Below are 21,072 nucleotides of genomic sequence, written 5' to 3' on the forward strand. Positions count from 1 at the left end.
GAGATTATCAATAATTAAAAGCTTCAAAGATGATATCTCAAACCAATAACACTAGTGGTTCCAGCAAGGATTTGTATAATCTTACTATACAAATCCTTGGTTCCTGGAAACGGAGATCCCAAAAAACTAATGGTCAATATTCACGAAAAGAATGAAGAAGGATACCGCCTTGCTATATATAGCATGGAGTCCTGCTCGGATCTTTGATACAAGAAATCAGTTTGAGGTTGCTGATTTCCCTTCTATTGACGTAAGTTCCCGTTTCCATGTTATGAAGCTTTATCCTTAAAAAGGGGGGATTTTCCCGTTTTTGGACAATAACTCTAAAATGCTTCCATCAACTTGAATGAGATTTTGTTGAATTGTTTATATCTATTGACGTATGCTCCCTTTCAATTTTTATAAATTTCAGATTTAATGTTTCCGTGTTATGATTTTTATGCTTAAAAAGGTGGGACTTTCCAGTTTTCAGACAATCACTCATAAACACTTTCACTGAGCTACCTTTCAAAAATTACTGAAAGAAAATGAACAACTATAGGTCACCGTACGGCCTTTAACAATGAGCAAAGCCCATACCGCACAGTCAGCTATAAAAGGGTAGTAGAAACATTAAAATGAAAATTAACACACTGATATCAATAAATAGTATCTGCATCAAAACACAGTGGCGGATTCTGAAATTTTCACGAGGGGGGCCACTGACTCCATAAGCAGGGGCCAGCTCCAGTCATGCTTCATTGACTCCCTAAATTATCACCGAAATTTTCCGCAAAAGGGGAGGGGTCTAGAAAACCCTACGATCCCTTTTTATCCACTGGTTGATATACCAAGATTTTATGCTTGTACTTATTCATTTTCAATTACTTAATAATCACTTTGATGGCTAATTACTTTTAGCAATTGTTAATAAAAGAGGGACGAAAGATACCAGAGGGACAGTTAAACTCATAAATCGAAAATAAACTGACAACGCCATGGCTAAAAATGAAAAAGTCAAACATACAAACAATAGTACACATGAAAAAACATATAAAACTAAAGAATAAGCAACACGAACCCCCACCAAAAACTTGGGGTGATCTCAGGTGCTTCGAAAGGGTAAGCAGAATTTGCTCCACATGTGGCACTCGCCGTGTTGCTCATGTTATAACAAATCCGGTAAATACTCTAACTCGGTAGGTCACATTCATGAAAGGGAAGGGGACGTGCAGAAACATATCCGATATCATCTGTGAAACGGTTATTCCATAAATGTCAACCAACTCGTGATGGCGTCCGTAAAATTAACGAAGGGATGATTTCAACTTCACCATTTTGACTCTTGGTTTAATAGCTTCTGTGAGCAGCAACTCTCTATCAAGAAAATCATGATAGGAAATACAAGCACGGGAATAATGTATCAATTGGAAGATATATATACCCCGTATGCAGGTGCTGCTGGGATGTTGTAACATAGAAATGGAAAGTTCACAATTGGAAAGCTGAAATCATCTCTTTTGTCGTTAAGTTTTGTTTTCAACCGACCCTCATTGTCAATTTCTAGATGTAAGTCAATATATGAGGCAGACTGAACTGTATCTGTTGTATCCTTTATCTCTAGTTCGATTGGATAGATGCGTTCAACATAGTCACCAAATTTTGAATTATTTAGTGAGAGAACATCATCTATATAGCGGAAATTAAAGTTAAAGGATAATGCTAACTTCTTATCTTTCGTCCTAAGAAGTTCCTGTATGAAGTCAGCCTCATAATAATAAAAATAAACAAGTCGGCAAGAAGAGGGACATATAATTGGTTCCCATTGGAATGCCGACAGTCTGTTGAAAAACACGTCCTCCGAACGTAACACATATGTTGTCAATCAAGAAAACAAGCATCTTGGTATTGTCAGATTCAGATTAATAAATGTATGATATATTACGGAATAGACTGACAATAATGGGCAAAATGAGCGGCATGCAGACTAAAGGGCTAAAAAAAGTAGAAAAAAATATAAGCCAAACAAATAAAGAATAGAGAATAAGACTAAAGTATTGCTTAAATATAACTAATAGAGAATAACAGGCACAATAGAGATGTACATGTAAAAAAAAGTCATGCATATACTTGTTGACGATGTTGTCGGTGCCATATAGTTTACCCTTGTCCGTCATTCCGAAATTCCGTCATTCCGTCATTCCGCAACATACCATTATACGGAGTTTTCAGTTTCTAAACCCCTTCAGATATTGGGCTGATTTTTGGTATGTGTGCTAACCATGACGAGTTACAGATCAAGTTTAAGTTTTGTTCCGCTCCGCTAATTTTTGCCGAAAATTACGGGCTATGGACTTTGACAAATTGTTGAAAATCACTGTTTTAAGGACTTTTTTTCTAAACGCTTTCAGATATTGGGCTGAATTTTTATATGTGAGTTACTCATGATGAGTTACAGATCAAGTTAAGTTTCGTTTCGCTCCGATAATTTTTGCTGTAATTTAGGGCTTTTGACTTTGATAATTTTTTGAAAATCACAGTTAAATACGGACTTTTTTTCTAAACGCCTTCAGATATTGGGCTGATTTTTGGTATGTGAGCTAACCATGATGAGTTACAGATCAAGTTTAATTTTCATTCTGCTCCACTTATTTTTTTCTAAAATGAAGGGTTTATAATTTTGAAAATTGTTGAAAGTCAGTTATAAAGACTTTTTTCTATACGCCTCCAGATTTTGAGCTGATTTTTTATATGTAAAATTACCATTATGTTTGTGCGGTCCACATGTGTTATTGAAATTGCACATTTTTCAACACTTTGAGACGGGGCCATTCGTGTCACTTTAACACATCTTGTTTTTATCCTGCATCAATTGTACAGCATGCACCGATTTTTTTTATTTTTCATCTTTTATCTTTTATTGTAAATAGACATTACCAGCACCTACGTAACGCACAAGTACTGGCTCATTATTGAGTTTAAGCTTCCATGAATTATTTCTTAAATTAGCTGATATTTTTTTTTCAATTGAAGATCCAGAGAATGCTTTTTTTTAGTGTGGTGTATATTTTGTGTAACTCAAAATATACATCTGTTTCAAAATAAAGTGCGTACTTGAATTGACTTTGGGTATTGGTTAAATTTTCTTTGGTTTCAGTGGTGAACAATCAACACAAACCTTAAATAACTTTACTGTGACGTCATATTAACGTAAACAGACGAGCTCCAACCCAGGTTAAAACTTTTATCAGATAAATCAGGATAGTGTATGTACGATTAGAACTGTTCATCAACAACTGCATACTGATTGTATTTATGTATAGTCTGGGGCACACCAAACATACGGTCTCAACGTCCTGACGACTGCACCAAACGTTATCTTCTTTTTCGCCTCCATTCATTAATTTTTCCAATCCCGTCATTCACGCCATTTGCAAAATGAAATACACATACAAGATTCTTCAAATAGAGTTTCGATAAAGTTCATCATATCATATGGATTGATTATTCAGATTTTTATGCCCCACATAGGAAAATTTTGTTTTTAGGTCTGGGAAACTGTGCGTTCGTTCGTTTGTACGTATATCCGTCTGTCCGCTAAAGTTTTTGTCATTTTGATCAAGGTAGATTTAGTTGCAGTCAAACAACTTAGACGATACACATGATGTTCCTTATGATATCATCCTTCTAATTTTATTGCCAAATTAGAGATTTGAACACAATTTCACAGTCAACTAAACATATACAATGAATAGTGCGTGTGGGGCATCCGTTTACTTTGGACCACAGGCACTAAACTTTCTGTCAATAGTAAAACATTGGCAATGGGAAGAATAGTTTCCATATAATATATAAATATTACTATTAACAGAACGTCTTATGCGTCTGTGCCTGTGTATTGACATATTCTTATTTATACAATTACTGCACACGTCACATGTCCTCACATCTGAATCAAAACATAAAAAAATAACATTTCTGATCCATTTGCATAAACATAGGAAGAAAACGTCCTGACTCCGAACTGGCCAGTCGGCTCCCATTCGTCTCAACTCGGCCGATTCCGTATCCTCATCTAGCGGATTCTACCGAGGATTGCCGAATGAGTCGGCTCCTAATCGGGAAAGCTGTGTGCTTAACGAAGAAGCAGCAAATGCCAATTTTCAAGTTTTTGTTAAACTGAGGCTCCCCACACTCTTATAAGCGAACATGTTCGTGTCGAGCCTGCGACTTTTGTCGCAGAAAGCTCGACATATGGATAGTGATTCGGCGGCGGCGGCGGCGTTAGCTAACTTCTTAAAAGCTTTATATTTTAGAAGATGGAAGACCTGGATGCTTCATACTTTGTGGAAAATGGAAAAATTGTTAGCAGTACATGCCTGCCAGGCATGGTTCATCTGACCTTGACCTCAATTTCATGGTTCATTGGTCAATGTTTAGTTTTCTTGGTTAATGTTAAGTTTATGTAACAGTTGTAATATAGCTTTTTATTAAGAACTATCAACACAATATCAATGATTAGTAAAGAAGGCGAGATATTTCAGCATGTGCACACTTGCTTAGTACTATTTACAATCACGAACCACCGAAACAGTTTAATATAGTAATACACGGTCACCTTCTAGTACCTACCATATACTCTAAACAGTGTTTGAATGTTAAAATTGGTTTAAACTAAAATTTTGTCGAATTCATTGCAAGCTCACTTTTGGTTACTTTCTGTGGGAAATATTATATTGCTATACAAGACTCATACAATAATACATTGTGTTGCATTGTATTTAAAATGTGTACTATAGTTGTTTGTTTGTATTGCTTGACCTTTATGCGTGTAATTTTGCAATAAAGATTATTTATTTAGTACATATTTCTTTGTGCAGAAGTAACTATTGACATAATTTGTATCGTCCCCTCCTGTCCTTACAAAAATATCAATTTACATAATTCGATAATGACGAAAACATAATAGTGCATGGTTAACAAAAAAACTAACACCTACCACCGAAAAAGCAAAAAAAATAAATAAATAGGATATGAAATACATGTAGATAAGACTAGACTAATATGAAATGTGATATTAACTAGGCTTGAATAAATGTTAAATTTCATTTGCTCGCTTATTCACTTTACACATCTAATTGTAATAATACAAATTTGTATAACTAAAACTAAAGATTGTGATAAATGTTTGTTTAAATTTAACCCATATGATCCCTAATTAATAAACATGGATGTTAAGCTGGACCGTACGCGTATGGTCGGACCGTACGAATATACGTATACGGTTCGGTCCGTACGCGTACGGTCCAAATACTCATATGGTCTGGAACATATATACATAACACATGCTTGCATCATTATGATTATAGATCTACAGTCTAGATCTGTTGCTATTTTATTTAAAATTTGAATGCTTCCAGTTTTTCGTTAGTTTACCGTGCACTTTATTGTGAAACATCGTGTCATCATGAATGTTACATTTCATTGTGTAATGAATGTTAATTTCAGAAGGACGCGAGATTACTGTGAGCCAATCAAAATAAAGGATCATAATGAATCATAAATGCAATGTATTTTTTTAAATGTCACCAACTTTATATTTAAATGAACATAACATGTTTGAATTCGATATTTCAGGCAGACGAAGAAGCAAACATGGAGTTTTCCACGCAGCTAAGATATATTGTATTGGTGTTTTCTGTATTGATAGAATACATAGCATGTGCAAACGATACATTAGGTAATTGCTTTTTCTTTCTTCATATCATCAGGTGTTAATACTTATCATCTATATACATGTACTTGTTTCAAAGTTAAAAGGAAACATCGAAATTTATGCAAACGCTCTTTTCCATTTTATACACAGAGAAATGTTTTTTCGAGTCCGTTAGTTAGACCGGTAACAGTTCGTTGTTGCAATACTATTGATTTAAGAAACTTTTTCAAAATAAAAGTAAGAATTGTTCTTATTCGTAATCATACAAGTGTTTCCCATATTAATTTTAGAATACATCTTTGATCAATTGCTGGCATATATAAGACCTTGTACAGGGGCGGATCCAGCAATTTAAAAAAAGGGGGGGGGGGGTTCCTAACCCAGGACAAAAAGGGGGGGGGGGTCCAATTACATATCCCCATTCAAATGCATTTATCGTCCAAAAAAAAGGGGGGGTTCCAACCCCCGGAACCCCCCCTCTGGATCCGCGCCTGTTGTAAAAAAATCAATTAATAAACCATGTATTTGTATTTCAGTGAATTACTATGGTCATCCTGATATAAAGGCAGAGAGACTTTATGATATGGCGATGGGTATTGTTGTTGGTGTTAGTTTCTCTGCTGTGTTCTTGGTTATTCTGCTGATGACTTTTGTCTATTATCGGAGTATAAAGGCATAAACAGTAACGAAATTTTGATAGATAGCAAACTCGGGGAAAATGACAACATAGGATTGCAACGTGATAGCTAATACTCTATTATCTACTAATACTTTATGCCTCAGATTAGTGTTACTGATTTCAGCATTATATTCATTTTGGTTTAAGGACTGTGACTTAGAATTTTATCACAAGTTTGCGGATATTTGTCAAATTTTGACAAGAAATAAAAAAGATAAAAACAGTTCTTGGAATGAAAATTTAGATCCCGATATGTGATCATGAATATTGTACAGTAAACTATTAAACGAAATTTCATGATATAACTAGTTTTGTTTTTCATAGAAAAAGGGGGTGGGATGGGGTGCCATTAGATAAAAGTGATTAACTGGTATGTCACTAGTACTGACACATACTGTCTCATGTACACAATAGAAAGCAACACACACGTTATTACAAATTACAAAACTGATAACAAAATCTGAAGAACGAGACATTTAACATGCATAGGTCACAGTGGTAGAGTTTTTAAACAGAAGAGAGAATAGTGGGCCAAATCTACCGAAAAAAATAACCCAAAAATAGAGTAGAGCAGATTTGGGGAAAAAAAACAATAATTAAAGAATAGAGATTATTTGCGAACTAGCTCAAGTATTCCTGATACGGTTTCTCCCTAAACTTTACATACTGACGTATATAGGATACTTCCTTGTTATTGTCTTTATTTTCATGTTTGTCGTTCCAGAGTTACCGTGGGACAACTTTTCTCAAATCGTGCACTTACTCCAGTATTCCTGAATTGATTTCATCCTAACTTTACATTATTGTCGGCTATAACTGATGAAAGACAGCTCCCTTTTGATTTATTACTTTTTTGGATGATTTGAACTCCTACTCTTGAGTATTTCTCAGCAGATCACGCATTGCAAATTTGGGGATATTACCGAATTTCTAAATTCCTGTTTTTGTCTTGTCTCCGTCGTGTGTGCGACTGATTTGTTTATTCTGAATGCTACTGAATATTTATGAAAGAAAACAACACTTGGATGTATAGACACGTAGCCACGTCCTTTTATATATGCATACACTATAAACGAGAGTACGTAAATCATAATTCAACAATCAGTGGGAATCTTCATGCAACTACTAGTAATCGCTGCATATCTGATGTATTAATACCACGAACGACAAGATTCAATAACATTTAGGCCTGAATGGTAGTGATATATTTTTCTAGTTTTGTTTATGATTGTCAGTTAGATTTGCATACTTGTGAGGGGAAAAAGATGTTAACAACTAATTATTCTAACTTACAAAAGTCTCGCGTTGGTACGAAATAAAAAGGTTCAACAGGAACTTTGCGCTTTCATATAAACTAAACATTCGAAAAGGGATTGAAGTAGTATATAAAAATCGAAAATTCCAAGGACATTTCATTCTTATAAACAACTAGTTTAAAAGAACTCGATTCTCTACCAAAATACGAAAGATGCACAATGTCTACTCTTTTTGTAATAATTTAAGAATTAGGTGATCTTGTGAGCACAGATTTACAAAAATGATAAAATTGAGAATGGAAATGGGGAATGTGTCAAAGAGACAACAACCCGACCAAATAAAAAACAACAGCAGAGGGTCACCAACAGGTCTTCAATGTAGCGAGAAATTCCCGCACCCGGAGGCGTCCTTCAGCTGGCCCCTGAACAAATATATACTAGTCCAGTGATAATGAACGCCATACTAATTTCCAAATTGTACACAAGAAACTAAAATTAAAATAATACAAGACTAACAAAGGCCAGAGGCTATGTCTTACTTATCTATCACACAGAACCAAAACTTGCGAATGAAAGTACTGACTACTGATCAGCTCTGGGTCAATATTGCTGCTGGTGTGATATTGTCCGATAATAGCAGCAATATTGACCCAGTGCTATAGTAAACAAAAATAACGCTGCATATAAATTCATACATCCGAAGCACTGTTATGGATGTACTTTCATCAGGAATGCTGAAACCATTTCAAAGACAGGCGAATTATGAAGTCTCTTGTTTTGGAAGAGAATCGGATATAAAGTGCGACATACAACCGACACTATAATCAATTTTGAAAACTGTCGCTTCAGTAAACATGGGAATGATTTATTTAAAAAATAGTATGATAAATATGATAAGTATATTTTAAAGATAACACATATTTTGTTTCAAAACAATAGGAAAATTAAAGTTATTGTTTCCAAGACAATTGTTCATTTTCTGCATAAAGTAAGATCTTTCTGATTTCCACCAATACTGTCACCATCAGTGTTAAGGGATTATTTGTGGTCCTAAAAAAACAAATCAATTGTATTAATGCATTAGTATAAAGGCATGTCGCTTGCAGTCAACTAAACACGGCTATACCGGGATTGCCAGTTTGCTAAAACAATAAAAAGGGAATGAATACAAATGCAACAAAGCAACATTTTCCATTTTCGTTTTTTTATTGATAACGTATGCAAACGGGAACATGAATTTGACGTGTTCACCTTGGACATTTGATATGATTAACTACACCTAAAGTAATGTTCGAAGATATTGATGATGAACGATATAAGTAAATTCAGAAAACACATTAAAATAGTTTTTGTATAGGCCAATGGAAGTAGGTTCTTTATGGTTAAGACTTGAAAACTTTGATAGGACACTAACCTAATTGCCACATGTTAAGATAGTCGGTAAGATAAATTCTTTGCACAGTGTGCTAGTGATATAATACAATATATATATAGTGTCAGTAAATTCCGAATGGGTTCGCTCCAACACCACATGGAATAATCCGACCCAATATATATCTCGTATTACGTACACTGTGTTACTAATATTACACGAATAGTACGATTTTGGGTCGACAATTAGCTTCATTGGCTAACGAAAGTCTGTAAATAAATGGGTTGACTTGACTTTGCCATTGAATTTAATATAAAAGCTATTTCAGCTCATCAATGATTTTGATTAAAATACCTAACTTATTTCAAAAGAAGTCTTAGTCATATTTCACCAGAAAAATCAACAAGGTCATGTGTTTGGACCTGCCATTCCTTCAACCATTGACTTACCACATTCATCTGCAAACAACATAATGTTGTCCAATGCAATGTCTCCATAAGAACTGTTTCCATCAATAGCATTAAACATAATCTGAAATAAAACTAATGTGGGTTATGTTTTTTTCTAAAAAAACATTGCAAAGTAAAAGTTAATTCTAAATATTTACATGGTACATAAAAAGTAAAGTAATAAAAAATCAAAACTCTAAGGAAAATTCAAACGGAAGTTCCTTTGTCAAATGGCAAAATCTAAATTTCATAAATGATCAATCGATGGAAAACAACTCAGTCGGAAACCAGGTTGAAATAGAACAAAAGAATCGAAGCTCTTTGTTAGAGAAGGCGATAAATGTTTACTGTATTGTTTACTATAGTGACAAAACTTTAAAAAGTTAATAGAAACAAACAAAATTGCAATTTTCTTCTCAATTACGAGGTGTTTTATTTTAAAAACACCATTTGCATAAGTTTTCAATTTATCTAGTACATAGTTAAGCAGAACAATTAGATATCAAGTCGACGACATGGGTATCTTTCAAGTTGGATGAAGAAAATGCATAACCTCCGATTTTTATGAAAAAATTACCACGGACGGAAAACATATCAATCTATTAGTTCAGTAATTTTCGTGTCTGCCCTTCCATTATGTGACTGAAGAAAAAATTCCAAAAAAATGGGTAAATTGTATCGAAAAGAGAAAATCGAGTGCACCTTTTTATGATAGGGCGTGTTTGAGTTGAGTATTTTGTCTTGATATCGTACAAAATAAGCATATTTCATACATCGTCTCGCTTCAGATTCTATCATTTTTATATATTAAAGCTACAGGTTGACTTTATAACACAAAAAAATCACAGTACTAAAAGATGAAATATATGGGTCAAGTGAAATACCTATCTAATGAGTCACAAAAACAGAGAAGGTGTGTTCGAATAGCTATTTTTTTACTGAAAGTACTTGACGACAGTCTTTCAAGTTGGATGATGAAAATGCATATCTTCGAAAAATTCAAATTTTTTGTGTGTGATTACTAGGGTTTATAGTCTTCATACACTAAAAAAATCTAGTCTGCCCTTCCACGAAATATTTAATTAGAATTTTTTTAAATGTTTATGAATTTTCGAAAATTCCACCTGACAACCGATTAGACAATAGTTTTAAGTTGAATAAATGCAGACAAGATTATTAACTGATGTTCATTAGCTAGTTGATACATTTGTCTTTTAAAATACAACTGACATATAAGGATCGTAATGGTGCAATGTGGATAAATTTATCGGTTTCCAAGAGCAATATTGGTAGCGCGTCATCCCTACAATGGCTTCCATTTCTACAATTGTGAAAATGAACTGGCGTAATGGGGAGATAATTTTGACGAAGTAGACTCCTGACTGAACTGTAATATATCCAACGACAAACCGATTATCTACATAAAATAGAGTCTTCAGTCTTTGTTATCTTCATACCCTTCATTTCCGTTCACTTTTTAGAATGCCGTGGATTATTTCTTTGGAAAATGATTTCGTGAATTTCGTGGGTAGAGGTCAACAACAAGTGTAAAACTATAGACTTTGTCTTAAGTTTTCTAAATTGAATTGTTTCTTATTTTTCATGTCAGGCCTTTTATAACGACTATACTGTATGGGTGTTTATCGTTGAAGACCGAACAGTTGCCTATAATTACCTATAATTTTAGCATCCCCTTTATTTGAACTTTTGTGGATAGTATTCTATGTTAAAATGTTGTATGCAGAATATGTTAATACACTGACATGAGGTATCCAAGAATAGACATTTTATCTAAATTCAAAACAAATTGGTATCGAAGAAAACTGGTATCAAAACAATTAAATAAGAACATATAAGAAAACCTATTTTTTTTTTGTAATTGTTCAAATCATGTTAACACATTGAAACTCATCCTGTTTCTTTATCATATAATTTTCTCTTCATAGTCTATAGAATAGTTTTATAAGCTGTTAAACCAACATCGCACTAAAAGAGTATGCAATTTTTAGTTATCTTATTCAGCTATGTTTTGTGATTTATTCACATTCAAACATTCCTAAAACAAAACCAACAGCGTATGCTCAAATTTTAGGACCAGCTTAAATACATTGTGCTTCAGAAATTGAATAGACGATATGACCATGATCAGACACATGTTTTACTGTAAGTAAATATGATATATACCGACAAGAAGTTCAATATTTTCTTCAGATATCCTACATATATACGATCCAATTAACAATCAAAGTTTGTAAATCAACCCACCTGTAAATTACTTGCAGACTGAATGTACAGCTTCTTATAATACCATTGGTTGCCTTGATCACCTGACCTTGTGAAGATGGTCTGATTAGTTCCCGAAGAAGAAACTATCACCTCCAATGTCCCTGTGCTGCTCCCATACATGTGGTAATAAAAAGACAAAGACAACTTGACATCTGTAACAAAACAAATATACAGTTCATTTTATTTAGGCATAACCTCTTTCGTGCCTTTCTAAAACTAAATAAACTTTGATATTGTATATACGAAATATAAAGCTAATACATATCAAACTCACCAAAGATACAGCTAGTGTTTATTGTGAAGTAAGTCCTACAGACGTACTCTATCACGATTTGGTTGACTGTTAGCGAATATCCGTTTCACAGATGACAGCGGTTATGATTCTCATGTCTTAACTACAATCCCGTCCCTTTGCCACGAATTTGACCTATAGAATTAAACTTCTTACCGGGTTTGTACTACACGACGAGTGCCACATGAGGAGCACCCTTTCGGAGCACCTGAGATCACCCCAGTTTTGTATGGGGTTCGTGTTTTTCAGTCTAGTTTCTAAGTTGTGTCTGTCTTTTTCAGCCATGGCGTCATCAGTTTATTTTCGATCTATGCGTTTGTATGTCCCTCTAGTATCTTTCGCCCCACTTTGTTATGCTCATGGCTAAGAAACATGTCACTCAAATTTCTCATATAGGTCTTCATGCTAGATAGGCAATATATAGTGTCAAAGAACCCACACAAAAACGAATGTTCAAAAACTCAAAATCGGACGAATACACCTCTGTTATGTGGTACTTGTTTGCTACTCTCCTCAAATGAAGCACAAAGCTGATGAAGTTTTTCAGTTTAATGAGGTCGTCTTTTAATCCCTTTCCACTTTACGGGTGCGAGTGGTGCCTTGTTGCAGCATTAGCCTGTTTTTTTTTCGAAATCTACAAAGGTGTCTTTTACGTGCAAGAGAGATGACTACTCGCAAATGGTGTCAAGGGAGAGCCGAAAAATCAGTCCCGGAAATTTTCTTCCCGGAGCGGGGATCGAATCAGGAACCTTTGTGTTAGTAGTCCGATGCATGAACCACTACAGCTCGGCTCTCTTGTCTGTTTAACCAATCCCAAATTGATTTTTCGCTAATAAATATAATGAAGGCGCATAGAACGTCCTTATTTGCCGGTGCAGTATGTAAGTGAAACATACCATCACATGCACCACTAGAATTCAAATTTCCGTCAAAAGCCATATATTTGTCCGTAGGTTAGACATGATTTAGTCCCACATATAAGTCTTCATGCATCAGTCATCAAAACAGTCATGTTTAACTATCAGTTCCTTTAAAAGCAAGATTTATTAGTGCACAATATACGTAAACAATCTGCCATTTTAATAACGACTTGCCTTTTGACAAAGTCCATATGGGTCTCCGATTCAGCCTCTGTGCACAAATTCCAGTAAAGCTAAACGTCATTTACTAATCCTACGACTAAGATGGCGCCGCGTTATTCAGGAATGCTAAAGGCAGCGTTTATAGGGTTTTCACTGCTGTTTCTAAGGTGACCTTATCCAAAAATCTCCCTTGTAGTTGAAGCTTTTGTCCTCCACGACATTGAGTCAAATTTGTAGTGTGAATAGATTCAAATGGGTTTCCTAGCAACTCTACACCTTGGAGCAATATCTGTATGTGAAGCTCTGATTGCAACATTCCTTTATCCCTATCTTTGCTTGAAATGTCTAAGCGTTACTTATTATTTCGATAGGCAAATTCACCAAAAAATATTGTTTTTTTCCTATTGTTGGTACCATGAGATATTGCTTTAACCTATAGTTCTCAATTTAAGTAAAATCTTAAGTATCATTCAAACAGTTTACATAACTAATTCTAGTTCCCAAATATTAAACACCGAGGATCTGAGCATTGTATGAACTTTATTTATTTAACTATTTTTTTACTCAACTCACCTTGTTTGAGAATGTTTGAGACAAGAAGAGCATTTTCTAAGTAATCCATACTTCCAGATTCAATATACATGTAGTCATTCCCAGCCTTTGCTCTGCTTGGACCTGTATTACGTGAAGATGTTCTGCCCTATAAAACAAACACAACCTGATATAAATAGAATAATAAACATACCCAATCAAGTTTGATTAGAAAATTTGAGGAATCACCTTGTAAATAGTACGGATGACACATGGGTAACCGGATCTACTCATCCTCCAAGAGCACCGTTTTTTTTATTGGGTTCGTGTTGCTCAGTCTTTAGTTATGTATGTTGTGTTTTGTATACTGCTGTTTGTAACTGGTCTTTCTCTTTTTTACCATGTCGTTTTTTTTTTGCCTCGTGGTAACATAGAAAGCATAAAATTGAGCAACACGAACCCCACTAATACCGGGGGTGATTTCAGATGCTCCGGAAGGATCAGCAAATATGCTCCAAATTACAGTGCTACTTTTAGCGGCAGGAAAATTTGAAATTACAATTGTGAAATGTTCAACAATCAAAATGAATTATAATGGCGGTGTTCATGATAGTTATAATCTCAGACTACAGAATCGTTTTCATCTTAATGAACCGAAACATTAAACCTGTATCATTATATATCTTATAATTCTTTTATAATAAAGTAAAAACCTCCTTCTAAACAATTAGATCTAATATCGTTTTTCAAATAGTCAAGCGAAAAAAAATATAAGATCAATTTGAAATAAAACAATTCTTATGGCATAATAAAAGCCTGCATAGGATATTATGCCCGTTTTAAACTATAATTTTCCTGAAAAAGTGAACTGTAAAATCAAGTTTAAAACCGCAATTTGGCATACAGTTGTCACACCAATGAATAAGAGTGATACTTTTGTTACATATTATGACATCGGACTTCTCTTAAATTGAATTTTACTGTGCGTATTGTTGTGTTTTTTTCTACATTGTCTAGAGGTAAAGGGGGAGTGTTGAGATATAAAAAAAACAACATGTTTAACCCCTCTGCAATTTTGCGCCTGTCCAAAGTTAGGTGCATCTGGCCTTTATTAGTCTTGCATGCTTTTTGATTTTAGTTTTTTGTGTATAATTCGGAGTTTAGTACGACATCCATTATCACTGAACTAGTATACATATTTGTTTAGGGATCAGTGGAAGGACTCCCCAGGGTGTAGGAGTTTCTCGATGCATTGAAGACCCTTTGGTGGCCTTCGGCGGTTGTCTGCTCTATGGTCGGGTTGTTGTCTCTTTGACACATTTCCATTTCCATTCTCAATTTTACTTGTTAAATTAATGAGACCACAACTTCATAGTAAAACTACCTTTATCAAAAACCTTAGCCCCAAGAATGTACTTGATAAAAGATTGAGAAAAGAAATGGGAAATATTTCAAAGAGACAATATGCTTTCCCATTTCATGTAACGCCCCCCGTGTAATAAGGATCGAAAACGTTGTTTGGCATTTAATCTTTAAGTGTAACATCACAATGAACTTGTGTATGAACTTGGTATATATTGTAACGACAACTTTAACTACGTACGAAGGGACGAACGGATGATCGGACACAGCAGCAGCCGCGTATATAATAGAAAACAGAATGCCCCTTAACTGCTATAGGCGGTTCATAATAAATTAAAATAAGAAGATGACTATCGAAGTCTTAGTTGAAAAATTAATGAAAACATTTGTCCAAAGAAGGGGGGTGAAAGATACTAGAAGGACATTCAAACTCATAGATCGAGAATAACTGACAACGCATGGCTAAAAAGAAACAGACAAACAATAGAACACACGACACAGCATAGAAAACTAAAGCCTAAGCAACACGATCCCTATAGAAAAACAGGGGGTGATCTCATGTGCTCCAAAAGGGTAAGCAGATCCTGCTCCATATGTGACCTCCGTCGTGTTGCTCATGTTATTGTAAACCAGGCAAATAGTCTGATTCGGTAGGTTACATTCATGGACAGGGAACAGGATTGTTGTTACGACATAAGGAACATATCCGATATCATTTGTGAAACGGCTATTCCGTAACGCTCAACCAACTCGTGATTGCGTCCGTAAAATTTATGAAGAGGTTATCTGCTTCACCATTTGGAACTCTTGGTTTCATAGCTTCCTTGTAAGCAGCAACTCTTTATCAATGAAATCATGATAGAACATACAAGCCCGGGAATATCGTTTCCATTGGGATATTTATATATATATATATATATATATATATATATATATATATATATATATATATATATATATATATATATACTATGTGTGTAGGTGCTTTTGGAATGTTGATATGAGGTAGAATTATCTGTATCTGTTCAGGGACTTTATATACTATTAGTATAGAAATCCCTGATAAGTTGAATCCTTTATCTCTAGTTCAATGAAATAGACGCGTTCAACATAGTCAGCAAAATTGAAATAATTAGGTGTGAGAACACCATCTATATAACGAAAAGTAAAGTTAAAGGCAATTGCTAACTTCGTTTCTTTTTTCCTAAGAAGTTCTTGTATGAAGTCAACCTCATAATAATAATAGAAGTTGGCAAGAGGAGGGCACAGTTTGTTCCCAATGGGAATACCGATATTTTGAGGTAAAACACATCCTCCAAACGTAACAAATATGTTGTCAATCAAGAAATCATCTTGATAATGTCAGTTTCAGAGATGTTTTTAGTCTGAATCAGAGTGATTTTTTACAAAGTAGGATTTCTCCTTCCCTACGACAAGATACTTGTATCTATGTTAGCCATTTTATTTTATGAAACAAAGCAATACCAACTCTTTCAATTTGTCTTTTAGTTTGGAAAAGGGAATGCTTGTAAAGTGTAATAAAGTAAAAATTTTAATACTATTGCAATACAGGAGTCTTAGATTGTATGTTGTCTAAAAGATCTTTTGAACTTTTAAGAATACACATCTGATTTACGCCACTTCCAGAATAGGCAGTTTTACAATAACTTTGAATCCCGGCTTTGATTGCTGGTGAAATTGATGTTCATAATTTAGAAAGAGGTTTCATGGAGCCCTTGGAAGACTCAGCAATATACCGTTGTTTATAAGGTCACCTAAAAAAATTAGGTTTCCAATACAATGATGGAAGATCCAGTTCGTCATCTTTTGTTGTAATTCAAAAGGAACATAGAACAGACCTATGTTTATCAAGGATATCCTCTTTAGTCAGTGTCGTGGAGTATATGTTGAGTTTCCAAGTGAATTTTAATACTAGATTCATTTATCAAGCAGTTTATGTAAATTATTTACACACAAAAATGATGTTGTTTGGGGATTTATCGGCGGGGACAACAACATATTTGTCATGGAGATAGGACAAGTGTTTTGTAACATTTGGGTCTTTGAAGATTGACGTAGCATGTGTATTGATAGACCCATTCAGTTTCTGAATTCTCATTGGTATCAACGAGCTCACAGCCTTAATCCATTCGGAAAGAGTATCTACCTCTTCTTTTTCTAGGTTAAACCATTGCCTGGGATAATTGAATGAATCCATCAGTTATTTTTTAGTTGTGTTTTCAATTGATAGATTTAGGCTCACAATATTTCAGACATTTGTTTAACACATTTCGCAGCAAATAGACAATGTTGAAATCACCGGTTATAACGTGGCCATTTGGATAGTAAATGAATGAGGAACTAACACAGAAACAATAAGTTTATTGAGATCCTGCAAAACGTGTTTGCAATTGAAAATATATTTTTTGTATATGTTTAAGAAATGAGTGCTACAGACTGATCTTTAGAATAGGGATGTATTTTCGACTGAACTAACTTATAATGAAGGATATTGCCTAAGTTGACAGAATCGACGAAAGTTTAGGAAAGGATCTTTCATCTTTTCAAATGCGAACTAGTTTGAAAAGTCTGTGACTTGCAATGTCCGAAATGATATCTGTAAGTTTGTATTGGTTTGAATAAGGATTTTTAACAGTGGTCTTTTGAAGAAAAAAACGTGCGTCTGGCGTAAATACAAAATTTAATCCTGGTATCTATGATCAGTTAATTCCAAACATACATTGAATAGAGAATGAAGTTTTGAAAGGAGAAAAGAATGAATTAAAGCTTCGTTGGAATGTGATATGAATGCCTAACGGCTAATGTATAAATGACAGCAAGTCATTAATAGAGATATCATTGATAGTTTGTGATATATAATGACTACGGCTATGAATGCGTATACTTCGAGTAGAAGAGTTGAAAATGTTCATCACATTCATGGAGTTACAGGAAGGACTAGATAGATACCTATACCATCAACTTTGTCATTGCAACCATATGGTGTCTCAGTTCCCAATTGCCGAATCCAGTAGTCCTCTTTTTGTCTAAGGTGAAGAGTTGCAAGATGAGGGTTGCTGGTTTGAACGAAAAAGCACGTGAATTCCAGCTATTCTAAGTGTATAAGACAAATCTGCAACCAGATCATTTAATATCAATTTTTCATATATATCTGTAAATCAAACATTGAATAAGCCGGAAGATGCTTTAATAAGCAAAGAACTCCAAACTCAAGGGAGAATTAAATCGGAATGTCCTTTACCAAATGGCAAAATCAAAAGCTCAAACACGTAAATCGAGTTAAACAAACATGTTATATTCATGACTTGATACAGACATTTTTTGTACAAAATGGTGGGTTGGTAGCTATCTAGCTTAACTTCTTACATTTACAAAATAGAAAAAAGAAAACAAACCCCCAAAAAATAGAACTCGTCATTAATAGATAATTGTTTTTCTTATTACTCGTATGTTTGAACAGAGTAAAGCTATCTTATTTGGATAGCGTACATCACAACACAATTAAAATGTTTCCATATGATTTATTCAGAACTTACCGAATGTCGTCTCCAGTTCTTTTTGTCCAGTCCAGTTTCATCATTATAGAATAAACAGTTTTCTTCCACTTTAGTTTCAAATGTACAAACACTGACCACTCCTGTAACACACAAAACTTAACTTTTGCATGTGTGAAATGTTCATTCCAGTATAAAATGATAAAGTTGGAGTATTTCACCAAAAAAATATTTTCTTGATCAAACACGGGTTTTTATGACATTCTCTTCCACAAACCTTACAACGCTGCGAGCCATTAATTTTTTGATTGGTGAGATTATCTTATCGTTTCGTCTACATAAGACTCAACAGTGACGCCCAGATCAAAATAGTTATAAATCCAAACAAGAACAAAGTTGAAAGTCATGCCAAATACGGGTAAGATAATCTATTCATGAGATAAAAAAGATGTCTTGATTGGTGAGATTTTATATAAGAAGTAACAGTAGTGTACAGCTGTCAGAATTTCATAAATCGATTAATTAAATAAACAAATCCGTGTTACAACCTAAAAACTGAGGGAAACGCATCAAATAAAAGAGAACTACTACACAACAGCAACACAACATTAAATTGTAACACACACAGAAACGAACTATAATATACAAATGGCGATTTTCTGACTAGGTACAGGACATTTTAAGAAAACAAATGGTGGGTTGAACCTTGTATTGTGGCATGCCAAGTCTCCCGCTTTAGTGGCAATGTTAAATATAACATTAAAATGACAACATTACATGACAGGAATACAATAAAAATAAATGGGAGAAAATATAGGACAGAGATACATACGAATAATAACGAACAAGAGGTACCAGGTTTAAAATTTGATAAATTTAATTTTAAAAGTAAGAAAGACGAATGTAATTTGTTAGTATTCTAAACATAATATCCAATGAGTCATTGTTTTCTCTCTCAAAAGACGTATTTTCTTGTATTGTTGATTGTAGAGATAAACTATATGTTTTCAGTAAAATTCTTTTACAAACTTTATTTCAATATTTAGTTTCTATTATTATTATGCCATAACCTAAGGAATCTCTTCCCAAATATCGATTTTTATATTTCATTATGTGTATGTTCAGACATTGAAGCTGGTCTACATTAAAGTGGGAGGTTTGGCTAGCCACAATACAAGGTTCAACCCACCATTTTGTTTTCTTAAAATGTCCTGTACCAGGTCAGAAAAATGGCCATTGTTATATTATAGTTCGTTTTTGTTTGTGTTACATTTCAATGTTGTGTTTCTGTTGTGTCGTAGTTCTCTTATATTTGATGCGTTTCCCTCATTTTGAGTCTGTAACCCGGATTTTTTTCTATCGATTTATAAATTTCAACTAGCCGTATACTACTGTTGCCTTTATTTACCCTTCTTAAAGATCGAGGATGTTTTTCGAGAACATATAATCTCAGGGCTTTTACAACGATGAGATTTTATCCCAGAAAAGCAATTCCATCCGAATAACCCTCGATAATCTATAAGTATTACGTTCTGAACTTTGTGTGCAATTTTTACGTCTACTCCATACATTTTGTTTCCTTCTTTCAGGGTCTTGTTTTTATTATTTCAGTTATATCGTGTTCTAAGAAAAAACTTTAAAAAAGATACTGTGCAAAATTGTCATAAATTTGTGAGATTGTCAATTTACATACATGTTTCCTTAGATTTAGCTATTCCGTATGTGACTTTCCATAGAATTATAGTAACACATATTTTAGATATTCAGACACTACATCTGAAGTACCTACCTGTTTTTGTTATGCATTTCAGAAATGATTGCGGAGAAGTGGACCCTACCAAACACAAGAACTTATTGTCAATCACATCAACATTACAGCTCAGTTCATGAACCATCTTGTTGAATGAATACCAAGTGTGGTTTAACTCAAAATTTGTTTCATTCAGCTCCTTTTGATGCTCTCCAGTAATATCATGCAACACTTCTGTTTCGCATGATAATTGTCTTTTTAAGTTTTCTACTTCATGCGTGAGATACTGCTTATCGTTTTCTAATAATTCAATTGTATTTTCGTTATCTATTACTCTTTTCAGTAGGTCATGATAGTTTTCTTTCATAACGTTAACGTCCAGTCGTATATCTGCGATTTCCGTTTCCTTCATATCCTTATTCAACGAATTTTGTGCATTGGTACCAAACACATTAACGTTGACAAAGTACATTAATAAAGAAAATATCATTACTATCCTCATTTTCATTTCATAAACGTCCAAATGCAAATTAGTATTTTAAAATTTACATACACCTAGAAAATAAAAAAATCTTAATGTGTCTGGTGAACGATAGATGATGTTAAGAAGTTAAAAATGCAAAATAAAAATAATGCACAAAATACGTTGAATAAAAAGTTCCTGATCTAATCTTACAGGAAGATAATGTCATTGGATGAAACTTCATTCTGCTCTTATGATAAACTCTTACTAAATCTTAAATTACATTACAATTATTAAATGACATCTCCTCAGGAGACGTGTGTCTTTTAATCACTTTGAC

The 21,072-nt window shown here is 34.0% G+C and overlaps 1 protein-coding gene and 1 long non-coding RNA gene across 2 annotated transcripts; one reads left to right on the forward strand and one right to left on the reverse strand.

Annotated features, from left to right (window-relative positions):
* Positions 1-3,173: 3,173 nt before the first annotated feature.
* Positions 3,174-6,679, forward strand: LOC139491792 (uncharacterized). Its single transcript, XR_011656640.1, has 3 exons — positions 3,174-3,245; positions 5,617-5,719; positions 6,232-6,679. It is a non-coding gene; the product is annotated as an uncharacterized lncRNA (long non-coding RNA).
* Positions 6,680-8,474: 1,795 nt separating this feature from the next.
* On the reverse strand, positions 8,475-20,859 carry LOC139492539 (uncharacterized). The gene is made up of 6 exons (XM_071280702.1): positions 20,309-20,859; positions 18,562-18,662; positions 13,685-13,811; positions 11,717-11,889; positions 9,452-9,533; positions 8,475-8,680 (listed from the first exon to the last, which is right to left on the reverse strand). Exons 1-6 carry the CDS (start codon positions 20,775-20,777, stop codon positions 8,661-8,663), a joined length of 972 nt encoding a protein of 323 aa, XP_071136803.1. The 5' UTR covers positions 20,778-20,859; the 3' UTR covers positions 8,475-8,660.
* Positions 20,860-21,072: the final 213 nt, after the last annotated feature.

Source organism: Mytilus edulis, chromosome 10 (assembly GCF_963676685.1).
Source record: "Mytilus edulis chromosome 10, xbMytEdul2.2, whole genome shotgun sequence".
NCBI classification, from domain to species: Eukaryota; Metazoa; Mollusca; class Bivalvia; order Mytilida; family Mytilidae; genus Mytilus; species Mytilus edulis.